This window comes from Hyaena hyaena, unplaced genomic scaffold, assembly GCF_003009895.1.
Source record: "Hyaena hyaena isolate Hyena2069 unplaced genomic scaffold, ASM300989v1 scaffold_13, whole genome shotgun sequence".
Taxonomy (NCBI): Eukaryota; Metazoa; Chordata; class Mammalia; order Carnivora; family Hyaenidae; genus Hyaena; species Hyaena hyaena.
The window spans coordinates 2,847,674-2,871,207 of NW_024080645.1; the positions used below are offsets into that span (position 1 = coordinate 2,847,674).

The 23,534-nt window shown below is 47.9% G+C and overlaps 1 protein-coding gene across 2 annotated transcripts in view; it reads right to left on the reverse strand.

The window, feature by feature from the left end:
* CRTC3 (CREB regulated transcription coactivator 3) overlaps positions 1-23,534 on the reverse strand; it is a 97,836-nt gene that overhangs the window by 68,574 nt on the left and 5,728 nt on the right. For both annotated transcript variants that reach the window (XM_039257530.1, XM_039257521.1), the window contains exon 2: positions 18,462-18,560. In XM_039257530.1, coding sequence (XP_039113461.1) covers positions 18,462-18,560 — 99 coding nt within the window. The remainder of the gene's footprint in view (positions 1-18,461; positions 18,561-23,534) is intronic.

A 23,534-nucleotide genomic window follows, 5' to 3' on the forward strand; every position in this document is an offset into this window, starting at 1 on the left:
GCTGCTCTGCTGCCCCCTCCCGACCACACCCCTGCCCCGGGCCTGCCTTGTCTCCAGGGATTCCCTCATTGATGCATAGCCCGGCTGACCCCACGACGGGCCCAGGAGGACTTTCAGTAAACGTGTTTTCAGCTAGTCAGAAAAGAATGGGTAGGATCTAAGCGGCCTGTCTGGAATTTAAGAAGCTTTATAAAAATAGCCAAAGCGTAGGTCTCCAGCCCTAGGAGGGGTGCCTGCAGGGAGATGGAGGAACGTGGTACCGACGGCCTGTTGAGGCGAAATCAGAAGGCCGGCAGGCCCAGCTACCAGAAGTCGGCCCGACGGGAGAGCGCGCAGCAGGAACTGTGCACCATTTATTGAGCAATAAGTACGTGCTGGGTGTGGTTCTGAGGACACGCACGCATTAACTCGTTTAATCCTCACGCCAACTTTCCAGGAGGTACCACGGAGCGGCCACACGGCAGATGGGTGCGTGGAGGCAGACACAGGTCAAGGAACTTGTCTACGGTCCCAGTGCTAAGCCAGTGGTGACCCCAGGAGCCATACCCCCCGGCCTGACGCCTGAAGCCCCGTGCTGGGACACGGCGTGAACGTGAACACTGCGTCTGCTGTGACGTGCCGGGCAGCAGGCTGTAGAGACCCGTGGAAGAGGTTGCCTGAAGCTGCTTCTTCAGAGCAAGGGCGTGTGTGGTGTTAAAGGTGTGCGAGGGACTGGCTGTGCTGCGACCCCGGTGGCCAACGGGATGGTTCTCATGTGAGACACCCCCACAGACGGAAGTGGAGGCTGAGCATAGGTGACAGTCAACATGTTTTCGTGATTCAGACCCACCCTGGACCTGCAGGGCGGGCAGGCGGGCGGCCTTGCTCCCCGGGGGCTGCGACAGCCAGGCCTCAGAGGACGCACGTGCAGCCCGTCGCGTCACACGACTGCACAGAGCCTCTCGGGTTCGGACTGCACGAATCGTGCGTCTGGTTTGTGAGGCTGCCCCGCGGTCCGCCCCACAGGGCACGTCCGAGGCAGTCATCAGCCGCCCTGCTCACGCTGCCTGGCTGCAGGGAGGGTGGGGTGAGCCCAGCAGAGAAGACAACGTATGCCTGACCATCTGGAGCCAAGCCCATAAATTCCAGAACTCTTTTGAAATTTCTGATTATGTGGCCAAAGTCTGGGAAATGTTTGGGTCTACTTGACTCTAAGAAAACACATTCTCTTTCAAGAATCTGCTAAAACTGAAGCCGCGAGCCACCATCAGTGACGCAGACTAAAAGCTGAAAGGATTTACAGCTGTCCCCGCTGAGGGAATAGCCCACAAGGTTCTAGCACTCTGTAAATATTTGTTGAATGAATAATCTGTATTCTCACTGATGGGACCAATCACCAACGCTGGGCTTCTAACTATATGAATAAAAGGAGTATTCCAAAAACGTTACTAAAAGACTAATGTTAGTGGGAGGGAAACTCTGTAACACACAGGACAACTTGTATCTCTGATGTACAAACAACTCCTGCAATTTGACAAGAAAAAGAAAAGAAAGAGAGAGAAAGGTTGGCAGAGGTTATGGACAGGAAACTCCCCGAAGAAACATGAATGGCCAATAAATATGTGAAAAAAATAGCATCCTCAGACCACCAATCAAGAAAGTGCCCATGAAGATACCAGGATCTCACTCCACCTAAGAGAGAACCACCCATATTTCTTGACTGAACTCAAGCTTGAAGAGCTTCTACCTGGACCAGTAACTGACAGGTCTGGGACTTGAACACAGGCCTGTGTTTACTCCGATGGCGCCGCCCCACCGGGAGAGCTGTGTCATAGCTTGGACCCTCTTAAGTCAAGCCACTTAACCAAGGACTCAGCTTTCCTCGCGGGCAAAACGGGAATCACAAAAGGACCTTCCTGCAAGGGTGCAGTGAGAACGCGATGGGGTAATGCATATAAAATGCAGGGGGGAGGGGTGGTCAGTGCTGCCACTTGGCAAATCTTCAACTCTCTGACGCATTCATTCCACAGAGAGTCAGTGAACTCGTACCCTGGCCGGGCGTCGGTCCAGACCTGGGAAATCAGGCAGTGAACCGGAGTGCCCCTGCCCGCATGGAGCTTACACTCTGATGCAGACTGGTGAGGAGACGGGTATCAGGAAGATAAAATAAAAGAAACATACGGTGTGTCAGACAGTAAGGAGGAGAAAGGGCTGAGCGGGAGAAAGCGGGGAGGGGGCTGTAATTTGAGAGAGAGGAGGCCTTGCTGATGGGAGGCGGCGGAGCAAAGCCCCAAGACGGGAGGAAGGGAGCCACGCGCTGTCCGCTGTCCACTGTCCTGGGAAGAGTGTTCTGGGCAGAGAGATCCTAGGGAGGCTTCAAACAGAGGAAAGGGTGAGCGTGGCTCGAGGGGAGAGAGCGAGGAAGGAGGCAGACCTATATGCAGTAGGTGAGGGCAGGGAGCTGAGCGGGCCCCCTTCCGGGTATTGCTGCACTCAGTACTTTGGCTCTGCACCAAGTGAGGGGGAAGCCGTTGGAGGGTTCTGGAAAGACAAGTGATATGGTCTGGCTATTTTAAGATACCTTTTTTAATGCTTATTTATTTTTGATGTCTCTCTCTCTCAAAAATAAGAGAGAGAGTGAGCAGGGGAGGGGCAGAGAGAGAGAGGGAGTCACAGAATCCAAAGCAGCTCCAGGCTCCGAGCTGTCAGCACAGAGCCTGATGTGGGGCTCGAACTCAGAGACAGTGAGATCATGGCCTGAGCTGAAGTTGGATGCTTAACCGACTGAGCCCCCCCAGGCGCCCCTGGCTCCTATTTTAAACGGGTCACTGAGATGGCACTGTCAAGAAGACGTGGAAGGGGACAAGGACGGAAGCCAGGGGGGCAGACAGGAGGCTCTGTGCCAGAGTCCAGGGAATAGAAGACAGTGGCTCAGACCACAGGCAGTCAGAGTCTGGGCATAGTTTTCATGTGGAACCAAGAACTTGCTGAAGGCTCAGATGTGCAGTGGGACACTCGGGGAGGAGTTAAGGATGACTCCAAGGTTTGGACCTAAGGAGCTGGGAGAACGGAGTTGCCATTTGCTGGGAGAAGTGTCCAGAACAGAGGCTTCCTGACCACAGGCCCTGCAGACGAGTGAGAGGGCCAGCACGCTCTGGACTCCAGTTGGAGAGGCAAAATCAGGAAAGTGCATCGGTCACTGTGTTTTGGATCAGGACGTCAGTCCCTGGGAGGGAAGCTGATAAAAAACCAGGCACAGGGACATGAGCAGGTTACCATGGGATTCTGGCACCAGACAAGAGTCCAGCTGTCAGAGCCAAGGCGCAAGCCAACACGGGGCCTCATAGCCCAATTCCTGAGTGGGAGGCAGCCTCAGTCCCTCTGCCTCAGATGGGGCCGGGTCTTAGAGATGAGCGGGTCTCCCTCAGATGGGGCTGGGTCCTAGAGATGGCCGGGCGACAGGCTGGCCGGTCAGGGGGCAGGGGGCAGGGGACCCGGCCGGCTGGGACAGCAGGCTGGGACGGAAGCCAGAACCCAGACGGACCTGACTCCATCTGCACCCACGGCCATGTCATCAGGTGACGCTGGGGTATGATAGACTGATTCTAGGCCTTGAACGTAGGCAGGCCACCAGGCCAATCACCCTGTGAAAGGTGCAGGTGAACAAAAACCCGAGTCCCTCCAAAAGAGACTTGCATGTGTCTGGGACCCTCATGGGGAGGGGTGAAGGGCAGGTCCCAGGAGGAGAAGAGTTGGGGTGCCAGTTTTCCAGCGGACTGCTAAACAAAAGCCAGAAGAGTGGTGGGGGCCCGACAAGAGGGGGGGAAGCAACCTCAGGGAGCAACAGCCCAGATGAAAGGCTGAGGGGGAGGCTGCTCTTGGTCTGCGGCCTGGGAGGTGGGCGCTTACAAGTGCAAGGTTAAGCAGAATTAGTGTGATCGGCCTAAGCAATGTCTCCTTCCCTGCGCTCGTTCTCAGACTCCTCGACGTTGATGAAATTGCATTCTACACACGCTCTGTTTTTCCTAGCTGGAGGATAAGATGTTCCCACCCAAATACAAAGAACTTCTTTTAAAATTAAAGCAAGGAAGGGGACAATATCCCGAGCGGCTCACCGTCTGAGGGTTTCATCTGAGTATTTATTTTCATGCTTTCTTATAAAGGCACATAGAACCATTTCACGAGTTACTGTAGAGAGCATAATTTCTTCCACCGGCACTAAAGATGAAAGTGCACTTCTTTACCCGAAATGACAGTTTCACACCTACTACTGAGCAACTGGAGAGGAGAGGACTTTTGCAAATCTTCATGCTTGTTAACATGGAAATACCTGTGCAAACTCCTGGGTTTGCCTTGGGTCCCGTTTCTCTGATACAGATCTATGCCTGTGTACGCCATCGATGAACAGCCATTTCAGCTTTCACAAAAGTTCTCCATATTAAAAATAAAATCAGATTGATAAGGCGATGTCTGAGAGCAGCTGCAGGAAACCACGAAGCCCGACGAAGCAGGAACCGGGCATCCACAGGCGCTGGCGGCCGAGGCGCTGGACTGCCACACCAGCCCCAAGGCCCATGGGATTGATTCTGTGCTTCAGTAAATACGCAAACTGCTTTATGTCATGAACTTTGGAGTCATTCTGGAATAGTCAACACGCAGAATGCTGCATGTGCAAAGGCTTAGGATCTCTTACAGTTAAGGTAATGAATATTCAAAGCAAAGCAAAAAAATGTTTTTGTTAGGTTAAGTATCTGTGCCAAAAAGCACCAAAGGCACGTGTATTAATGACCTCACAAATATTTCTACTCTGGCTGAACAGTCCCACCTGTGGAAATCTACGATCGCAAATACAAAGGACTTATACACCATGGTGTTTGTTATTATACTGCTTATAATAAAGAAAAATTGAAACCAACCCAAAATGTCCAACATATAGAGGGAGTGGTCATAAATCATATATGATGAAATATTTTGCCATTAAAATTATACTTATAAACTATTCTAATAACATAGAGAAATAATGATTACACAATGGCTGAAATGAAAAAAAACGGTATAAATATAGAGATTACCTATGTACAAGTTGCATTAAAATAACTTTTTTTTTAATGTTTATTTATTTTTGAGAGAGAGAGCACATGCAAGCGGGGGAGGGGCAGAGAGAGAGGGAGACAGAATCTGAAGCAGGTCCAGGCTCTGAGCTGTCAGCACAGAGCCCAACGTGGGGCTCGAACCCATTGACTGTGAGATCACGACCTGAGCAGAAACTGGATGTTTAACCGACTGAGCCATCCAGGAGCCCCTGAAAGTAACTTAAAAAAAAAACACATTAAAGTGGTAATTTTTGTTGACAATGTATTTTTTCTGTTCCTTTTTAATTTTTACATATTTTCCAAATGGTGTGCAATGAGCATGTATTGCTTTTATAATGAATAAAGACTTTCAGAACAAGCTGTAAATATATACAATGTATTACTTTTCCTGAATGTAAAAGTTTAAACATTGAAGCTAAAGAAGAAAAAGAATTCTAGAATCAATGTTTCTCAGTTGCAGTTCCCGTGTCTGTGACCTGTCCATCAAGCTTAGCTATAAGCTTCTTAAATGGATATTTTCTTAATGATCCTCATAAATCCAATAATACCTCATTCATAACAGGCACTCAATAAATATTACTTAATGAATAAAATCAGGACAAGTTACAATGGCTGTTTACTATAACAGAAAAGTGATTTCAACAGTCAAATACGTATTTTCCCTGCATGGACACATGTCTGGACAGGATAAGAAGGCTCGGCTCTGGGTACTGCAGTCTGGCAAGCAGTGGGAACAGTTTCGTCACGTGGAACAGCATGACCAAGAGAGTGTGTGCAGCGCCCTCTGTGGCGGACAGCTCGGCACCCCATGACCAGCGGTTCTCAAACACGTTTTCTGCCACCACACAGGGCACTCAGCGTTGGGATGCTGGACCCGTGTTCCAACCGGTGTCCCTGGGCTGTGCCCCACCCTGGGGGCGCAGAGCTGCCTTCCGTGGGCACTCTCCGCTTCCCAAAATGGGAGTGACCAGCAGGGACGATATGGTGGGGACAACCTTGATGTAGCTCTAATGGCTTTCTGAAAACGTGTTCTCCTGACTCACATTAACCTTGCAGGTTTTCCGCGGTCAGTAGGAACAAGTTAACCTGTGACACGTCTCACAGCGTGGCGCGCCCCCGGGCTGGGAGCCGCCGCAGTGGCGGCAGCAGTGACCACCGCACATTCCTGCCACTCCAGGCCCAGCGCCTCCCCCCTTCACCACCCCTGAGGGAGCTCCCCCCGCACCCCTACTCTGCCCATGCAGAGACAAGGGGTTGGAACAGGCCTGGCGGTGCAGGAGCAGCTCCAGAGGTGAGGCTAGCGGGGAGGGGGGGGTGGGGGGGTGCATGGGGCGGTGATAATCCTGAGAGTCAGACTCCCCCACACAGTCCCCCCTGCGCTGGGCTCTGCCCTAAGACTGTTAGGTACATGAACTCGTTTATTCCTCACAGCAAAACTCTGATGTTAGCATTGTTGCCATCCCCCCTGCATAGCTGAGGAAACTGAGGCAGTGGGTGACGTTAAGTGATCCGCCCAAAGCCGCACAGCAGGGAGGCAGCGGATTTGAAAATCGGAGTCTCGCCTTCCAGCCATCGTACTGTGTAGACTCGCAGGACTCAAACCCACGAACCATGAGATCATGGCCTAAGCTAAAATCAAGAGTCAGATGCTCGGCCGACTGAGCCACCCAGGCGGCCCTGCCCTAGAGCTTGGATTTGTAAACAAAGCTCATGTTGGCGCGTTTAGTCCTCGCTGCACTTTCCGCTGTTTCATCCCACAGATGGATTCTCAGAAGTTTCCATCTCTTGCAACTTCTCTGGCACGGAAATGAACTACCGGCACACAAGTGCTCGCTAAAAGCGCTATCTGGAGCCCCGTGCTATGCCTGACCCTCCAGGGCGTGAATAACCAGGAGCATGTGAAGGGCGGAATGAACGCGGCAAAGCTCCAGCCTCCGTGATCAAGTGCCCCTGGGTGCGGATGTTTGTCATTTGGTGTGTGAGGCCGCGGTTCCCTGCCCCCTGCACCATTTCAAAGACCTTCGTTACCCACGGCTAGAGATTCATGAGTTCTATACTTTCCTCTTTCACTTCGTAAGTCTGCTATTCGATACGTTGCATTAGATTAAGAGGAAGGGAAAAGTACTGCCGAAGTCTGTTTTAAAAATACGGCTACCATAGTCTTGGTCACAGTTCCTATTTTGGGACAGATGTGCATTCCAAAGCTATTAAATAAGCCCCTTTCTGTGTGTCTCACTATTTCCTCAAGCAGAAGAGATGATTTGGGGAGTCAGAAGTCAAAGGTAAACCAGTGAGCAAATCAAACACAGAAATAGTTAAAAAAAAAAAATCATGGTTGCAAAATGCATGCAGTTTGAGGTTCGGACTCCTAAGCAGAATTTAGGGACAAGGTCAGAAAAATGTCATTCTCCAAAAAAGAAACTAAGACATAACATAAAATAGGTATTAGTCATCTGTGGAAATCTTTCCTGGGAATGAAACATGCTAAAATAATGTGTGAACGTCTCCTATCTCTCATGCAGAAGGTCACAGCCCTGTCCCGTTATATCTGCTGGTATGGGGATAAAAGGGTATTGTTCCATGGCTGGCAGAGAGCGTGCTGTACCCAAGAGCCACGCTGGCTAAGGTTTATGACCTTGGGAACAAAATTCCTTCCCACTTTTAACTTTTGAGCCGACGATGACTGTGCCACAGAGGCCACGGGGCTGCACCGAATGCGCACACATAACCAGGGGCCGGTGAGGGACTTGGGAAGGAGTCAGCCCTCCCTCCCAGCTTCCTTGGCTCACTCCAGCTCAAAGCCCTTGGTGATGCCTCCATGCCCCCATCATCTATGGGTAAATACGACTGTCCCTACTTTCCATGTGAACAAACAGGCCGAGAGAGGGGAGGGCGTGCCCAGGGTCACAGGCCAGGACACAGGCCCCTCCTGACACCGGAGCCTTCTCCTGGGGAGCGCCCAGCACAAGCAGAGGCTGGTGGCCAGTTCACCCCGCGTGTCACTGCCCAAGCTCTAGGGGGCAAAAGAAGTGATGAGGGATGGTCAGGAAATATGAGGAGCCGGGGGCTGAAGGCAGAGACAGACAGACTGTCTGAAGGAGGACAGGTGGTACGAGGGGCAGCTTCAAGGCCTCTGTGGACACTCCCTCATCTGTGACTCAAGACATCACCCTTTGGGATCACTCACGGCTGAGGTCAGGCAGCCTGCTATGGGCGAGGGGCAGTGGTCGGATGCAAGCCACCAACCTTCAGGTCACAGAGCTGGCGGGGCCAAGCGAGGGCTAACCGGGCGGCAATCTTTGGTGGAGGGGACGACGTAGTCACTTCTGTTTCCCGCGCCTCATACAGAAGCACCGTAGCAGGTGCTTAAAAAATATGTGCTGACTCTCAACAACAGCCAAAACATGGAAAGCGCCTAAGTGTCCATCAACTGACGAATGGATCAAGAAGATGTGGTTTATCTATACCATGGAATACGACATGGCAGTGAGAAAGAAGGAAACATGGATGGATGCTGAGCGCAGTAAGTCAGGCAGAGGAGGACAGATACCATATGTTTGCACGTACAGGGGGATTAGGAGGAACTTAACAGAGGACCACTGGGGAGAAGAAGGGGAAAGTAGTAGGGGAGAGGGAGAGAGGCAAACCATGAGAGACTCTTGAATGCTGAGAACAAACTGAGGGCTGATGGGGGTCAGGGGGAGAGGAAGGGGGGTGATGGGCATGGAGGAGGGCACTTGTGGGGATGAGCACTGGGTGTTATATGGAAACCAACTTGACAATAAACTATTTAAAATATATATGTATGTGCTGAATCGTCTACGGCCATACCACCCTGAATGCACACGATCTCATCTGATCTCAGAAGCTAAGCATTGGGCCTGGTTAGTACCTGGATGGGAAATATGTGCTGAATTTATTTATCATTTATCGGCCGGTCAGTTAATGAGAAGTGAAAAGGAAGAGTAGTGAACTGCTCTCTGGAGGGGGAAGGGGGCAGAACACAAAGCCGTCCCCAGGTGGGTCTGTTCGTTTGGATGCCCATGTGCTCCGTGTGTGTGCACATGTGTACGCACGTATGCACTCGTGTGCACGTGTGTGTGCATGTGTGTACACGTGCTATCATTCAAGGATGAGCCCTTCCACACAGGCTTTCTGATTAATTGCCACCTTTCATTGTGAGAAATTCTGCCCACTGGAGATTTGATTTGGCAAGTATTCTTTTTTTTTTTTTTAATGTTTATTTTGAGAAAGAGAGATTGAGCAGGGGAAGGGCAGAGAAAGAGGAAGAGAGAGAGAGAGAGAGAGAGAGAGAGAGAGAGAGAGAATCCCAAGCAAGCTCCATGCTGTCAGCACAGAGCCCGATGCAGGGCTTGAACCCACGAACTTTAAGATCACAATCTGAGCCAAAACCAAGAGTGGGACGCTTAACAGACTGAGTCACCCAGGACACCCCCAAGCATCCTCTTTTGAAATGCACGCGCCTCAGAGCCTCAGAGAAGGCTACAATTTTTTTTGTATGCAATTTAATCTGAATGCTTTTCTTATAATCCAAATAAGCACTTTAGCCAGGGCAGAGAAATCTGCCTGGCTGATGAAGGAGAGGAGGGCGGGCTGGAAGGGGGCGGGGAGGCTGGCCAGGGCTGAGACTGGGTCCCAGAGCTCAGCATGAGGATGCTCCCACCAGGCCAGGAGCCACCAGCCACAGGGCTGTGTGCCTAAGGAAATGAATTCTGAAATTTCATCTTCATTAATTTAAACGTAAATAGCCACCTCTTGCGAGTGCCTACCATACATGGAGAGGGTAGGCCTTGGGGTTGTGGGGAGAGGAAATAAGGAGAGGCCTGAACAAAAAGAGTAGAAAGTGGTTAACACAAACTTCCTCCTTCGAAAGCGTCTCTAAGCACTACTTGTGTTAATGACTGACAGTAGATTTGGACATCAGTTTCCAAAGCCCTTCTGCTTATATTCTGCATTCACTAAATCCATGTACCAATGCTCATCAAGTGATCCTCATTATCATCACACAGTTCAGGGAATTCTGTGCTGTGCCTAGGGGGACCCAGGGTTCGGTGGTCTGCAGCCGCTCCAGAGCCTTCACGGTGGCAGCGAGGAACCTCAGCTCTTCCCTTCGGAACGAAGGACACAAGATGTTCATCTACTCATCCTGCCCTACGCAGTCTGCGAGGAGACTCAGTGAGAATCAATCTGTCTTGTTTCATGGCCTAGCTTCTCACCTGCTTGGAGTTCAGCTCCGGAGGCCGGGAATGTCCCTCGTGCCATGGGGTGGGCGGGTAGATCTCAGTGCTCCATCCAAACCCGTTTCTGCCCCCCAGGTCTTCTCAGGCCGTCCCAGCCTTCAGTGAGGACGAGCAGAGCGGCCAGAGCTGAGAGATGAGCTCTGGCTGTAGGAAGTGAAGGTGTCTGGATGATACATGCTGAACTCGTACCCTACTTATGCTACTCCTCTGAAATTCAGAGAAGCAGCTCTCAAGATCTGGCATTCAGATACGTGGACAGGACTGGATTTTCCACATGAGGACACAGGAGGTTTCAAAAGCTGCTAACAGGCTGCTTGAGGATTAAGGGAGCAAAGGCAAAGATTTCAAATAACTTCCTTCTGCCTGTTCAGCCTTGTACCCAGTTAACTGAAACGCTGTCCACGATTTCCTATGGATACATCTTACAGATTCAGAAAACCAGGCACAGGAAGTTAGGGCAAGTGATTTTTTTAAATATTTAATACAAACTTATAAATAAGTATAAATCATCTTAGGCCAACAGTGTTCCCATGGGATCAAAATGCATGCAAAAATGAGTGTTTGAGATGTTTGAAATCTTCCCTAATGACACGTTTTCTAAGAAGTGAACCAGGGGCGCCTGGGGGCTCAGTCGGCTAGGCGTCCGACTTCAGCTCAGGTCATGATCTCAAGATTCATGAGTTCGAGCTCCACATCAGGCTCGGTGCTGACAGCTCAGAGCTGGAGCCTGCTTTGGATTCTGTGTCTCCCTCTCCCTCTGCCCTTTTCCTGCTCACTCTCACGCGTTCTCCCTCTCCCTCAAAAATAAACATTAAAAAAATTAAAAAAAAAAAAAAGAAAGAAAGAAAGTGTACCAGAACATGTGTATGTGTGGATATATCTGTCTCAGGAGGGACTCCTAACTTTCAATAGATTTTCAAAGTGAAGGCAATATTCTCTCATGCCTTACTTTTTTTTAAATCCAATTCTTTTAAGTTTCTTAAGTAAAACAACATGTTTTATACATACCTACTTACATATTGTTAAGCTATTATAAATGCAATCTTTTTTTCCCTTTGTGTATTCTAACTTAGCACTGATAACATATGAAATAAAGATTTAAATGTTTGATCAAGTGGCTGGATTTTTTTTAAATTATTGATTACAATTTAGTCAATTATGTTTGAATTCAATTTTTCCCTTTTCCATTTACTGATCAACACACACACACACACACACACACACACACACACACACGTCCTACGAACAAATAGAGAAAACAACCTAACAATATGTCCAATGATGAAGGAGCAGGTAAACGGTGGGACATCCGTGTCATAGAATATCGTTAAGTCACCAGCAATTATGCTTTTGAAGACCACTGAAACATGTGAGGAAGTGTTTATGATGTGAGAGAACAAGATACGAAACTACATATGCGGTAAACATGCTGATTTTCTTAAAAATATTTATGGTCTCGGCAAAAAGTACCGAAAGAGAAAGCCACAGCATGAAGAGGGATGTTACCTGTTTTCTGCGTATCTGGGCATGATTCAAGTTTCATGTGCTGAAGTGACAGAGCAACAGATCATCAAAAGCAAAAACTCCGTGGGGCGCCTGGGTGGCTCCTTCAGTGAAGCATCCCACTTCAGCTCAGGTCATGATCTCACAGTTCATGGGTTCGAGTCCCACATCAGACTCTGTGCTGACAGCTCAGCCTGCTTCAGATTCTGTGTCTCCCGCTCTCTCTCTCTCTGCCCCTGACCTGCTCACACTCTGTCTCTCTCCCTCTATCTCTCTCTCAAAAACAAACATTAAAAAAAAAAAAAAAGCAAAAACTCCTAGAAAAATGAAGAGATGAGCCCCAGACAACAATAGTCCCAAAGCGTTTTGTGAAGATTAAATCACCTACACAAAGTTTAATGAAGTGTATGGTTCACAGCATGTCCTCACTAAATGCTGGCTATTATCAATAGTATTTTAGATTAATATTACTACTGATGTTTTCCATTTGTTGGAATTTGACTGATAACAGTATCTTTTGCTAGTAATTTTTTTTAAGAATCTTATAAAATTTTGAAAAGAAAGCCATGAAAACTGAACTAGCAGCCAAAGAAGTTCTGCTCTTCTCCCATACTTACTGTGCACATTCAAGGCCTCATTATACGCTCTCACATGGGCAGCAGGCCTCAAGGAAATCGCCGGCCTGGACCTGGCCCTCCATGCCTTTACTGCCATGCAGCACGGCTTTCTCCCTTTGGCTATCAGATTGTTCCCTGAATTAGCTAGAACTTTTAAACCCTCAGTTATCAACAAGATGATGCAATTTTGTTAAAATGAATGTAAAAAGCGCCATGAGTTTTTAGTGATGCAATTAGAAAGGACAAGGCAGGTGGCACAGAGGCTAGGAGATGCTGCAAGCACGGCTGGATGGCCGGACCCCCACAGACTGAAGCCCCCTCTGCAGCCACCTGACGGCTGGGCCCCACACCAGGCGGTGCCGTAGCTGTGAGGCAGGCTGGGCCCAAGCTGCAGAACGGCTGGTTCTCCCCTAACCCAGAGACGCAGGCCGAGCCTTCGGAGAAGACAGTGCCACCTCCTCCTCTAGGCCTTCGGGGCACAGACCCCAGGCCCTGCCTAGAGCCCTGACTCCAGCCACCCCCCCACTGACGGCCCGCCCCTTGCTGAGGACCATCAGGGGCAGCCTGAGAAGCCAGGTCTGGTTTGCACATCCGATGCGCTTCTGTTCTCTGTAAAATGGCCCAACGCGTTAAAGGAAAAGAATGTGTTTGAGATCTTCCACTGGGATAGAAAACTGCTCTGTCGCCAATATTAAAACAGTACTGTGGTGACCGAACTAACGTTGTAGTAACGATCAAGTATGATAATGGATGGGAAAACATCTGGTAAACTCCAAATGATCTACAGACATAAAAGGGACAGAACTGTGTCTAAGTAAATAATTATAAGCAACTTAACTCGAATCAAAATTTGTGCTTCTGCACCACGTTTATGGGTTGGGAGACTCATTATCATTGAGATGTCAATTCTCTCCAACCTGATATCAGATCGCATGCAACCCCGTCTAATTCCCAGCAGGCTTTCTCTGTACAAACCGACAAACTGACCCTGCAGTGCTATGGATAAATGAAGGAACTACAATAAACCACACAACATTTTAAAAAAGAGCAAAGTTGGAAGACTCTCACGATCGGATTCCAAGCCTGCCTGTAAAGGTAAGGCTTTCAATCAAGACTGGGTGGTACGAGGGCACCCGGGTGGCTCAGCAGGTTAAGCGTCTGACTTCAGCTCAGGTCATGATCTCACGGTTCGTGAGTTCAAGCCCCGCACTGGGCTCCCTGCTGTCAGTCCAGGGAACCTTCTTCAGGTCCTCTGGCCCCCCTCTCTCTGGCCCTCCACAGCTTGCTCTCTCTCTCAAAAATAAACATTAAAAAATAATAATAATATACCACTACATATGCACTAGAATGACAAAAATCTTTTAAACTGCAATCCCACCACCTCACAGCCATCAGGACGATGACTATAAAACAAACAGAAGCAGAACACAAGTGTTGGGGAGGTTGTGGACAAGCCGGAACCCCCGTGCACTGCTGGGACAGAACGTAAAACGGTGCAGACACAACGGAAAACGACAGAGCTGTTACTCAAAATGTTTAAAATCAAATTACCACCTGATCCAGCAAGGCCCTCCTGAGTGTGCCCCCAGAAGAACTGAAATCAGGGTGTCTATGAGACATTTTCACACCACTGTTCGCAGAGGCTTTATTCACAGCAGCCTGGACACAGAAGCAACCCAATGTCCGTGACAGGTGAACAGATATACAAAACGTGCTCTCTACATGCAACAGAATACTACTGTGCCTTAAAAAGGAAATCTTGTCACGTGCTACCATATGGATGACCCTCAAGGACGCTGTGCTAAGTGAAATAAGCCAATCGGGAGAAGACAAGTACTGGAGGATTCCACTTACAGGAAGCGCCCAGAGTACTCAAATCCATAGAGGCGGAAAGGAGAACACTGGTTATGGGGGCCTGGGCGGGGGGGTGGGGGGGGGAGGAGGGAGGAGGAAGCGGAGAGCTGTTGTTTAATGAGAACAGAGCTTTAGTTTTGTAAGATGGAAAGTTCTGGAGACTGGTTGCCCAACCACGGGAATATACTTGACACTACTGAACTGTACGCTTAAAAACAGTTACGATGGTAAATTTTATGTTGTGTTTTTGTCACCATTAAAAAAAACCCACTGAAATATTGGAGTACAAAGTGCTGGAAAGCAGGGCAGAATCGCTGGCACCCTCCCGTACACTGCCGGTGGGAATGTGAAACAGCACAGGCGCACTATAAAACGGTTTGGCAGCTTCTTGTAAGGTTGAAGCTATGCTTGCCATGTGCCCCGGCAGTTCCGCTCCAGGGATTTACACAGAAACTATATGTGAATACCTTTGTGCACAACTGCCGAAGTATGGAAGTAATCCAAATGCCCGTTAACTGATGGGTGGATAAAGGAACCCTAGCGCCCATATAATGGAATTAAAAGCAATAAACTCCAGATAAATGCAATGCAGGGAGTTAAGTTCCCCTGAAAAGATAAGGTTAAGTACCTGTGAATGTGATCTTATTTGGAAACAGAATCTTTGCGGATATAATCAAACTAAATGGGGTCATACTGGATTCGAGTGGGCCCCTGACCCAGTGACAGTATCTTTAAAAAAGAAGGGCGGAGGGCACCTGGGTGGCTCAGTCAGTTAAGCGTCCGACTTCGGCTCAGGTCACGATCTCACGGCTCGTGGGTTCGAGCCACGCGTTGACGTCTGTGCTGACAACTAGCTCAGAGCCTGGAGCTGCTTCAGATTCTTTGTCTCTCTCTCTCTCTCTGACCCTCCCCTGCTCACGCTACCTCTCTCTCTCTCTCAGAAATAAACGAAACATTAAAAATAACAATAATAATAAAAGAAACAGAATCAGAGAACCTCAAACGTTTAAAAAAAAGAAGGGGGAGGGAGCTTTGGACCCGGAGACACATACAAACAGGGAAGAAGGTCTGGCAGAACAGAGGCAGAGGCTGGAGTGAACGGCGATGGGCCAAGGGGCACCTGGGAACCAACAGAAGCCAGGAAGAGGCAAAGAAGGACCCTTCCTAGAGCCTTCCAAGAGCAGGGTCCCACTGACACCTTGAGCTCGGACCTCTAGCCTCAGGACTGCAGGCGAAGAAATGTCTGCTGCCGTAAGCCACCCAGCTCACGGCGCTTTGTAACCGCAGCTCTGGAAAACTCACACATGCACAATGCAGACGCTTCTCAATGCAATCTGCTCAGTGAAAGAAGAACTCGTAAAATTGCATGCTTTTGTTTCCCTTTAGAGGATACCCTGGGACAGGCAAAGCGACAGAGCAGTGGTTTCCAGAGGCTGGAGGTGGGGGCGTGGAGCCAGATCACAAAGGGACATGAAGGAACTTCTGGGGGATGACAGAACTGGTCCGAATCCTGACTACGGCGGTGATTATACACCACGGAACTGTATGCCTAAGACAGGTCAATTGTATTACAGGTTAATTACACTTCAAAAAAGTTTACTTAAAAAAAAAAAAAGCCTGGGGGTGCCTGGCTGGCTCAGTCAGCAGAGCATGTGACTCTTGATCTCCGGGTCATGAGTTCAAGCCCTGCCACTGGGTCTGGAACCTACTTAAAATTAAAAAAATTTTTTTTTAAATCTGTGTTCCTGGGATTCCTTTTTCTTCTCAGTTTGTCAAGAATCCCAGGAAGGAGGCCTCTATTGGCCCGACCGGGGATAATGTGGGCAGCAAAGTAACAGTAATAGAGACTCTAACACAGTGAATTAAAGAAGCCACAAAACCAGATAAACAGAAATAAATAAAAAGATGTAAAGAAGTTTGATCAGGAGCAGGATAAAGTATCTCCTCACAAAGCATCTATTCATCACAAAGGGGAAGGAAAACTTTAATGCGAAGAAGCTGGGCACATGCCACCTTCACAGATCGAAGTGAACACCGTTAGTAGCAGGACAGATGAAAATCACCCCCTCAAGGGGATACAGCAAGAGGGTCACTTCCATGCCATTCCCACCAAAACCACACGTCAGACAAACCCCAACTGGGGATATTCTACAAAATTCCTGGCTGGTGGTCTTCGAAAGTGGCCAGGTCACAAAAGTAAAAATAATAAAATAAAATAATACACATTTTTAATTGTCAAAGATAAAAGACTAAAAACCCGTTCTAAACTGAAGGAGACGGAGGACAATAACTAAACACATGTGAGTCTGAACCAGATCCTTTTGCTAGAAGGGCCATAATAGGCCATGCGTTGAAACCACACGCAAACGGGGTCTGGGGAGCAGATGGCAAGAACGTGCCACTGCTCATTTTCTGATTTTGATGGCTCCGTTTTAGTTATGAGGGACAACATCCTTGCTTAAGGAGAATACACAGTGAAATATTTTGGGTTGATAGAGGATCAGGTTAGCAACTTATCCTCTCAAGGGGTGTAAAAAAAAAAAAAAAAAAAAAAAAAGTGGGGCGCCTGGGTGGCTCAGTCAGTTAGGCATCCAACTTCAGCTCAGGTCATGATCTCATAGTTTGTGAGTCTGAGACCTGCATCAGGCTCAGTGCTGACAGCTCAGAGCCCGGAGCCTTTGGATTCTGTGTCTCCCTCTCTCTCTGCCCCTCCCCAGCTCGCACTCTGTCTCTATCAAAAATAAAATAAAAACATAAAAAAAATTTAAGTTATTTGTACTGAACTTTCAATTTTTCTGTAAATTTGTGATTGTTTCAAAGCAAAGACAGTATCCAAAGAAAGAATCTTAAGAAAGTCAAGGGCTCTTACTCTGTCCTATTCATTCCCCATGGCCACAGGACAGGGGCAGGCTAGGAAGTTCTGTATTCCTCTAAAGTTGACTATAAAGTACCACAAAACCAGGATCTCAGACACAGCAAACCAAACCAAAACCAAATCAAAACACTCAACAGTGTTCTATTTTCAGAAGCATGAAACCCAGCATAAAGCACAGTTCCACTTCATCTGGATACCGAACAATCCAATGGCCCCATGTAGAAGATCACGTGATCTATAGAGGTAGATGCCCCAAAGTGGGCAACACTACAGCGAGATTCCAACGTCAATATAGTAAAAACAAGACTCCAGTGTAATAAGGTACAACATGTTCATACTGTACTTTTTCTAATAACCATCATATTTAAGAGCTCCTATTAGCACTCTCAAAATGAAAGTCTCTATTTTAAATAATACTTTCGCCTTATGGGACATCATCAAACAAGTGAACCCGGCTTTTACAACAAAGAAAGAAGACAGTACTTTGACAATCGAGAGGCATCCAAATAAACAACTTTCGTTCTGTCTCAAGGTTTATATTCCAACTTTAACACCAAATCTTAAATTGTCTAATTAGACAGGCTCCTGATTTCTCAGAGACTAGGGTATCTAAGTTAAGTCTCCCCTGGATCTTAACAACAGTATCGCATACCATTGTCTGAAGTATCAGTTCCACACTGTTTTGAACAAGACTCCCCACCGACAGGAGTGATGAACGCACCTGTGACACTGCACTAATCTAAGTGCAAAGGAGACCACGTATCTGTGCCTTCGATCCGTCCTGTCCAAGATGGCAGAAGACCACCACATGAAGGCAGTGAACTTGGTGAGTCTGAACGCAGATGGGCAGTAAGCACACAGCACCCACCAGATTTCAAAGACTGACTTAAAAAAGAATGTGAAACATCTCCTTTGTGTTTGTTCCACTGCTTATATGTTGAGATAGTATTTCTGAGATACTGGTTAAATAACGAAGACATTTAAATAATATTAAAATTACACCTGTTTCTTTTTCTTTACTGCAGCTATTAGAAAGGTTTGAATTATATGTGTGGCTCATGGCACGGTTCATGGTTCTATGAGACAGTGCAGCCTTAAACCACTAGCTCGTGAGATAACACTATCTCATGCTGCGGAAGCCAGGAGAAAGAATGGTGGACTTCCCAAAAGAACACTGAACTCCAGCCTTCGAGATCTAATCTTTTTAAGGACAACCTCTTTTTTTTTTTTTTTTTTTTACACCCATTGCAGGCTGAAGGAAGGAAAGATCTGGTGGTACCTGGAACTCCGGTGCACTGCTCCGTAGCTGGCTCACGTTTGGTAGGGATCCTCCATGGTACTGTGTAAGGCGGAGCTGCTGAAGCTTCTGGAATTGGACCTGGAAACAAAGAGATTTCAAGGCAGTTAAGAGAGGACAGCAAAGATCTGGAAGGAGCATCAGTGTCTGTTGTTCTGTAGCAAAAAGGCTCAAGGGCAAAAGTCTTGGTTTCAATTTCTTTTCTACCTTTTTCTACCTAAAACCTTCAGGTTTCGGGTGCCTTCTGATTTTTTTTTTTTTTTTTGGTAATATTCCACAGTATGTACATCCAGTTAATCCTTTTTTTAATGTTTATTTATTTTTGAGACAGAGAGAGACAGAGCATGAGCGGGGGAGGGGCAGAGAGAGAGGGAGACACAAAATCCAAAGCAGGCTCCAGGCTCTGAGCTGTCAGCACAGAGCCTGACACAGGGCTTGAACTCACAAACCATGAGATCATGACCTGAGCCGATGTCGGACACTTAACTGACTGAGCCACTCAGGTTCTCCAATTCTTTTTTTTTTTTTTAATGTTAGAGGGAGGGAGACAGAGGTTCTGTGCTTACAGCAGAGAGCTCGATGTGGGGCTCAACCCACAAACTGTGAGATCATGACCTGAGCAGAAGTTGGACGCTTAACCAACTGAGCCACCCAGGTGCCCCACTTTCTGATTTTTGATTAGCCTGTTTTGGGGAAGGATTCACCCATGTTCCAAATGTCTCATGCACTGTAATAGTAAGCTCTTTGCAAGGTCTTTGAATATGTGTGTAGGTGCGCAGGCACAATCTTTTAACAGCAGTAAAAGAATTTCTTTTTTTTTTTTAATTTTTTTTTTTAATGTTTTATTTATTTCTAGGAGAGAGAGAGAGAGACAGCGTGAGCAGGGGAGGGTCAGAGAGAGAGGGAGTCATAGACTGAAACAGGCTCCAGGCTCTGAGCTGGCAGTCAGCACAGAGCCGACGCGGGGCTCGAACCCACGAACCGCGAGATCATGACCCAAGCGAAAGTCGGACGCTTAACCGACTAAGCCACCCAGGCGCCCCAGTAAAAGACTTTCTTAAAGGAAAACTAAGCCACACTCTGTGAATCTAACTATTTTCCCTTTTACATGCTCTTCTCCAGTCTCCATCTCCATGTGTGATAGCTGCATAGTGGTAATCATCAGCTACGATCTTGCAGGCCCACATCTGAAATCTTTTCTATAATATTAACCTTTTTGAACGGCCATATTACATTTCTTCTTTTCCATTATGTCTTTAGATGCATGCCAAAGAGTGGGTACTAAGTCTCTGGGTACGGGCCTTTAGACGGCCCTCAGTACAGAATGCCACAATGATTTCCCACGGGGTAGCCCACGTGTATGTGAGAAAACTGTTCCACATACAAAACTCACTAATGGTGAAGATCATCATTAACTGGGCAAATGTGGAGGCCAATTCGACAGGTATCAAATGGCACCCCACTGATTTCATGCGCCTTTTCCTCTGCAAGCTCTTCCTTGCGTCATAGTCCCAAAGGCAATGAACTGGTTACAGTTCTTGGAAACCCCAAGGTGGACCAATTTGGTCTGTAAGGGTTCTGTTTCTAAAAGAATAAATGACCTCTGTGGTTATATAACCCTTGGCGCTTAGAATTCATGTAGAGAAGACACAGTAGGTGGGAACCCTCAAGCAGGGTTTTACCCTTTCATTATGAGGCCCTTTGTCTAATAATAATGACAAGTACCAGATGCTGTCCTCATGTGCTTTGCCCCTTTCATCCCTAACTCTTTCCGCAACCACCAAGCCCATATTATCCTGCTTTTACAGATAAAGTTATTTTTTATCGCCCAAGTCAGGCTCTGAGCTGACAGTGTGGAACCTGCTTGGGATTCTCTCTCTCCCTCTCTCTCTCTGCCCCTCCCCTGCTCACTCTCTCTTTAGTTTTTTTTAGTTTTTTACAGGTTTTGTTTAGTTTTTACATTTATTATGAAAAATTTCAAATATACACAAAATAGACATGGGTACAAGGAAAGCCCATCTATCCAGCTCCCACGATTATCCGAATCCAGTCTTGATTGACCTTTGCCAGCTCCACGACTCAGGCCGCCCCTCACCGACAGAAATCCAGACGTCGTATCATTCCATATTTCAACATGCATTCCCAAAAGATAAAAGCCTGTATCTGGTTGGACCTTTTAAAGGCATACAAAACCCTTTGGTGGCCTTAACTTCCTTATACCCACAATATTCACTTTCTCAAACATACTGCAGTGGGAGACAGCTGTAATCTAGTCATCAAAACCCAGATCTGAGCGCCAAGACACAGTGAGCCTTTTCCATCTATCAGCTGAGTTACAAGAATAAAGTCTCCGCTTTTGATCTTAACATTCTCGAAACTCTTCCAAGAAGCACCTGACTCTCTATCCTCGATAGTCTCTAGGCCAGACTCTTGGACCTCTTGATCTAAAGCCTTTGATTCCTTCTTCCGTCAATCCATCCATTTATTCACTTACACAAAAACTTTGAACTGTGTGTCACCGCACCAGTCACAGTCTTACCAAGATGAGTATGTGCCAAAGTGCTCGCCTGCAGAGAGGGCTCACGAAGGCTTTGACTCTTGCGCGAAAGCCTCAACGCTTCAACAACGCTTCAACGAGCTAAGTTCTGAATCTAGCTAGAGGCATGCCTCGCACTGAGCCTCAGGCCCTCTCACCATCTCCCACGGTGGGTCCCCAGCCCCAAGCGCCTATTACGGCCTTCAGAGACTTCGCGCCACAGTAAAGAGAACTGGGTTTGGAGTTCGGAGGCCTGGCTGTGTGACCCGAAGCTCCCACGTGGTTGGGTAAACTATTCTGCCGTCTACTTCACAGAGACAATGTGTGGATTGAGAGAACAGACATGACAGTGGGATAGAAAATGTAATGCTCTGGACAACCTCTCAAAGAATTATCATCACTGTTGATAGTCTCAACTACCTCCTAAACCTGTGAGTAACTTTGCTATTTTCCTCTTTTGAAATCCAGAGTCAATGATTTAGAAAGAGCCTTGGAGACTGTCTTCAACACCATAATGCTCACTGATGATGAAAATGAGCACCAAAGAATGAGTAGCCTAAGGCAGAGGTCACACACTGGCAGGCCAGGGTCCACGTTTGGCCTAGAGAGTTCTGGTGGACCCACAGGATACTGACCCACTCAATACTTTAAACATTCACTTTCCCACTGGAAGACTGTATAAACATCTGGATTTCCATCTTCTCTTGGCTGAAAGATCAAACAACGCTGAGTGCGCGTTTTTGTGTGGCCACAATGCACGCAGCTGAGAAGCGACCGCCTCCCTACGCAGGGCTTGGGTTATCGTGTTTGCCCAAGACCTCACGGCACCCTGCCATTCCTCGACTGTGGCCCAAGATCGGCTACCACTTACGTCATTCCTTTTCCGGACACGCCTCACCCTGTAGGTTAGCGGCCCCTAGCTTACAGTTACACGCTTGGGTGGACTGCCCTTCTACATCTGTATGAAACGAGAGCCAAGTCTCCTAACAATCAGTCCCAAACAAAACCCCAGTGGGCCTTCTTATAGAAACTGACAAAAGAATCCTAAAACTTACAGATGTGCAAATGTCCAACCTATAGTAGTCAAAGCAATTTTTAAAAAGAGCAAAGTAGGGGTACGTGGGTGGCTCAGTCAGTTAAGAGTCTGACTTCGGCTCAGGTCATGTTCTCATGGTTTGTGGGTTTGAGCCCCACGTCAGGCTCTGTGCTGACAGCTCAGAGCCTGGAGCCTGCTTTGGATTCTGTGTCTCCCCCTCTCTCTCTCTGCCCCTCCCCCACTCATGGTCTATCTCTCTTTCTCTCTTTCAAAAATAAATAAACATTAAAAAAAAATTTAAAGAGCAAAGTTGGAAGACTGAAGTTACCTCACTTCAAGACTTACTATAAAGCAGTGCTACTGCCACGCAGTGTGCTACTGTCAAAGAGAGAGCCGTGTAGAGCAAGAAAACAGAAGGGTCCAAAAATAGACCCACACAATATATGGCCAATTGACTTTTTTTTCCAATTGATTTTTGACAAAAGGATCATAGCAGTTCAATGTGGAAAGCATTTTCAACACATGCAGCCAAGCAGGGCAATCATTTCCCCGGGGAGGAGCGGGGGGTGGCGGGGGGAAGCAGCGGAGACACACTCAGCGGAACAGCCATATTGAAATCCCAGCTCCGTCACTAACCAGCCATGCAAGCGCACCTCTCAGGCCTGTTTGCTCATCTGCAAACTAAAGATTATTCTAGACATGCATTCCATAGGGTCTTTGTGAAAACCATAGGCGATACTGAATGTAAAGGAGTCAGCACAGTTCCTGGCAAACAGACAGCACTCAATATTAGCCCCAATCCAGTATGTCTGGTCTTCACTCCCGCCTTAGAGGCCTTGCTGCTTACAGAAGACGTCTAATATTTGTTTGCTTTTGACATAAAAATTATTCTCCCCAAACATTCAAGCTAAATGAATGCTCCAGGCTGATGGGCCGTGTTTACCCTGTGGTTTCTCAGCCCTACAAGTTGTCCTTCAAAGTCAAACTTCTGGAACAAGGTTGCAATCCTGTCTCTCTTTCCTTCCATTTGGTCCTCAATGCCTCACAGCCTCCTTTCCAACCAGGACCCTGTGAATGCAGTGGCTCCCGCCAAGATCACCAGTGACCTCCCCTTGACTGGACCAAAAGACACGTCCCTCATCATGTCAGACTGAGTCAGCAGCACTGGGCTCAGCTGCCTTTCTCGCCTTCCCCTCTGGTTGCTCTTCAGTCTTCTTATGCCAGCTCCCCTCCTCCACCTTCCCTGTAAGCCCCCGGGGCTTCTCCTGGCCCCCTCTCCGCCTTTCCCTCCACAGCAGGCCTCACACACCATATGCCTGCAGGTGCTACGTGCAGAAGAGAGGGGAAGTGGCCGGCGCTGCCGTGAGGAGCACCATAGGGAGCGGTGCGGACTGTGGCAAAGAGCGTGTCCATGCCCTTCCTAGTGGGGGAGGCCACAGCACAGCTCCAGGCAGAAATGTACGGCGAGTGTGGTTAGAAGATT